Source organism: Cuculus canorus, chromosome 20 (assembly GCF_017976375.1).
Source record: "Cuculus canorus isolate bCucCan1 chromosome 20, bCucCan1.pri, whole genome shotgun sequence".
Taxonomy (NCBI): domain Eukaryota; kingdom Metazoa; phylum Chordata; class Aves; order Cuculiformes; family Cuculidae; genus Cuculus; species Cuculus canorus.
The window spans coordinates 1,166,664-1,170,725 of NC_071420.1; the positions used below are offsets into that span (position 1 = coordinate 1,166,664).

Genomic DNA, 4,062 nt, shown 5'->3' on the forward strand with positions numbered 1-4,062 from the left:
AGGTCCAAACTATCCAGTATTGTTACAATTTAACCTATTATGAATTTACGCAAAGGATGCAATAGGAGGAGCACATTATTGAGTTTATATAAATAGCAGCCGGCCTTCCTCAAATCGCTATAAAAAGATGTCACTGCAGGCGGCTGTCACAACACATCAGGGCAGCAGTTTCTGCCACTTCAGCAGCGGAACTGACACAGAGCCTAGACCAGCAAGTACAGAAGGTTAAGAAACACCTTTACTACCAGAAACAAGAAATCTGAAGAGAGACTTCTGATTTTTAAAGAAAATGTTTAATTCTCTCCTTTTATACTCATGTTTTCCAATTCACAATCTCAGATAACATCCTTGAACCTCCAAAAAAAATTAATTTTCTCCCATTTTACAAATGAGGAAATTGGAAGACACAAACGTGTGCCCCACACATGATCACAGAAGGCACTGGAGCCAGAGAGTGGAGGCATAATCCCTGTAAGAAAATGTCTCGTAACCATGAGATCGTGGAGGCAGAAACACCGGCTGCCAAGCAGGTGACTGCCACCAGCAGGGCACTGCCTGCAGCCGAGCACTACAGGACAATGGCACAGCCGCTAGGATGGTGAGGGATTCTTCTGGGCTTCTGCCAGTTCTGGCGTCCGCTCCTCCTGACCTTCCTTCTTTTTCTGTACCTCCTCCAACAGAGTTTGACGCTGCAGGTGTAACACCGAGGCTCTGGTTTCATTGTCCTGATGATCCTGTGGTGCTACCTACAGTTAGAGACGGACAATCACCAAAAACAGGGTCATAAAACGCTTCTGTCAAAGCATGACAGAAGAGAGCAACACAAAGCGCAACCCCTATTTGTACCTCCAAAAAGAGCTGGCAGAAAAGCTCCAATTCATGCTTAGGTTATGTGGAATGTACAATACGGTGTCAGGGTATCATCAGGGCAAGAAATTTAAGCCGGACTGCTGACCTCAAGCTCAAAGATTAAAGAATGACAGTAATTTCACCTTATTACACGCATGTTGGGCAGTGCACTTTAAGCAGAAACAGTTTCTGTTCCTCTTGACCCTCTTTTATTTGGGAAAACACCACAGACACTTGGCCCAGAGGTACGTGGACAATGAAGGGAACGGAGAGCGTGTCACAAAGGAGAATAACCAATATAGCAAACGGTGTTTAAAATCGCAGCTTTTGTAAACCGCTCTTCTCCCTTCCTTTTGAGGGTGTTCAGCTGAAAGAACAGCATTCCCAGAAGAAACAGCAATTGGTTATTTACTACTGTAAATGAGACACCTGAAGAGAGAGCACTTCAGATTGTTACAGGAAAATGGTTATGATCAAGGTAAAAGCCTTCCAGCCATCACGGAGCAGCCATGTTCCACTCTGCCTGTCATGCTGTTCTAGAAGCATCTTCTGTTTGGGTTTTTACCCCACTTTATGTTAGGAGTTACATGACAACTTCCTGAAACAACAAGGAGCAAGACTCAATGTGCTCAGGAGTCATCTCCCCTCTTGTACCTCAAAGTAAACAAAAAGCAGCAGCAGGACACGTGGGACAGTTATTTTCTTGCCAAAAACGTAAGTAAACAAGCCCCAGACTAGAATCCTTGACTTCTATACCTTTAACAAACCAACCAACCAGACACCAAACTAAAAGAATGAAGCAAACATGTTCCAGTGCAGGATCACGAGTGAAGGACAGAAGCGAGAGTGCACGAGGCGACTGAAATACTAAAGCAGGATGGAAAAGAGTGCTGGTGAAAAAGGGTCTCATTAACCCCCACTGCCTCAGAGACAGCACGTGAACAACAATACGTACACGCATTTCTGAATGTTTTATATGGACACACCAATAGACGGCTTGGGTGCCCTGAAGACTGGAATCTTTTACCAAGCGCTTCTCTTTTCCACCTCACAACGGCCAGTCACATTCACAACCAAGGAAAGTTTCCTCTGTGCAGCAAGGACAGTTTGTGACAGCCCTCAGGCACATCAAGGTCCTCCTGAGAATTTGATTTGCACTGACTCATGAAGACCTGGAAGTGAAGTTTTTCGAGTCCCCTGGCCAAGAAACTCTTTGCATATTTGATACTTACCTTGTCCGTTCCTCTCCTCTGTAGAATTATTCCACTGGCCAAAAGGGCTTTTCCTGTTTCCTCAAACAATTTTTCCTCTTCAATTTTTCCTTCTTCCTTCAGTTCATAGTATTTCTCAACAAACCTGGATTTCAAAGGTGCATTCTCACTCTCACAAACAGCATTTTGGTTTGCTAACTTATGAGGTGAAAGGGAGAGGTTTCAGAAATATTTCTAGTGATGAACAAATCTTACCTCTGGCAGGTTGATTTGTGGTTCAATTGTGACAGGTCAAAAGGCCTCGGGCCGCTGCCATAAACTCGGTAAAATCTCCTGTTCAAAAGAGAAAGCTGTTTCAGTTTTCAGCTCATCAAGAAAGGGCGCGTTAATTCTCCATGGAGGATCTGAGCTTGTCCAGTGGCGCAGGGCCTCTGTCTGCTGCCCAGGAGCCTCCACCTAAAGCAGCCTCCAGGACGAGGAAGACAGGCTGAGAGAGCTGGTGTTGTTCGACCTGGAGAAGAGAAGGCTTCGAGATCACACAGCAACCTTCCAGTACCTGAAGAGGCTACTAGAAAGCTGGGAAGGGACTGTTTACAAAGGCTTGTAGCGATAGGACAAGGGGGAATGGGTATAAAGTGGAGAGAGGCAGATTTAGACTAGACATTAGGAAGAACTCCTCCACTATGAGAGTGGTGAAGCACTGGCACAGGTTGCCCAGGGAAGCGGTGGCTGCCCCATCCCTGGACGGGTTCAATGCCAGGTTGGAACTGGATGATCTTTAAGGTCCCTTCCAACCCAAACTGTTCTATGATTCCATGATTCTATGACAAACACAGAGGAGACAACGTGTCAGGTGGATCGTCTACCATGAAAACAGGAAAAATGCCGCTGGAAAAAGCTGAGGGAGCAGTTGCTGAGGGAGGTGGGGGAAACAGTGGGGACCGAGGGGTGACAGAAGAAGAGGACAGAGGAGGGAGACAGCTGAGGGCAGCAGGGGGGAAACAGGGGAGGACACTGTTTGTGGGGGGGTGGAGGGGAGCGCAGCGGGGAGAGAAAGAAAGGGCCGGGCAGCGGCGGGGAGAGAAGGGGGGAGGCGGGCAGCGGCCTTCTGTGCGGGCAGAGGGCAGGAGGGGCCCCGGCGTGCCTCGGGGCGGCAGAGCGGGGACTCACGCTCGCACTTCATCCTCCTGGTAGAAGATGGAGCGGATGACATCCGTCACCTTGCCGTAGCGCGGCCGCGGCACGCGGTAGACGGGCTCCCGCAGCGGGGGGAAGGCGGCGTAAACGTCGAACCAGAGCGGCTTCTCGATCACGCCGATGCGGAGCAGGTTCCGTGTTCTGCGGGGAGAGAAGCGGAGCCGAGGGGGTGTCAGGGGTGCTCCGCCCCGCCGTGGCCCCGCGCCCCCCGCCCCGTCCCCCCCGGCAGCGCGGCGCCCCGGCCCCGCACCGGCTGAACACGCTCCCGATCTTCTGCATGCGGTTCCCCGCCATGGCGGGGCCGGCCGGGCCTCCCCTAGCAACGCCGCCGCCCTGGCAACGGCCGGAAGCGGAAACGCGCCGCAGGCCGAGCAGCCGACAGCCGATGGGAGGAGGCGGAGAAAGGCGGTGCCCAGGCAGTGCCAGCCGCTGGCCGAGAGCGGGCTCAGATGGATCATCCCCCCCGTCATTTAAAGGACCAGCGCCGCCCGAAGGCGGACACCGGGGGGCGGCTGGAGCTCCGGGCAGTGTGAGGGATACGGGATAGGCATCACGGAGTCACAGAATCACAGCATGGTTTGAGTTGGAAGGAACCTCAAAGCCTATCCAGTCCCACCCCTGCCACGGGCAGGGACATCTCCCACTGGATCAGGGGCTCCAAGGCCCATCCAACCTGGCCTGGAACCCCTCCAGGGATGGGGCAGCCACCACTGCTCTGGGCAACCTGGGCCTCATAGTGAAGAGTTCCTTCCTAATACCTAGTCGAAATCTTCCCCCCTTCCAGTTTAAAGCCACCCCGGACTCC

General features: G+C 51.7%; 1 protein-coding gene across 1 annotated transcript; it reads right to left on the minus strand.

Annotated features, from left to right (window-relative positions):
- Positions 1-278: 278 nt before the first annotated feature.
- MRPS23 (mitochondrial ribosomal protein S23) lies at positions 279-3,638 on the minus strand. Its single transcript, XM_054085030.1, has 5 exons — positions 3,508-3,638; positions 3,231-3,398; positions 2,316-2,393; positions 2,082-2,205; positions 279-746 (listed from the first exon to the last, which is right to left on the minus strand). Exons 1-5 carry the CDS (start codon positions 3,549-3,551, stop codon positions 591-593), a joined length of 570 nt encoding a protein of 189 aa, XP_053941005.1. The 5' UTR covers positions 3,552-3,638; the 3' UTR covers positions 279-590.
- Between the last annotated feature and the right edge of the window lie 424 nt (positions 3,639-4,062).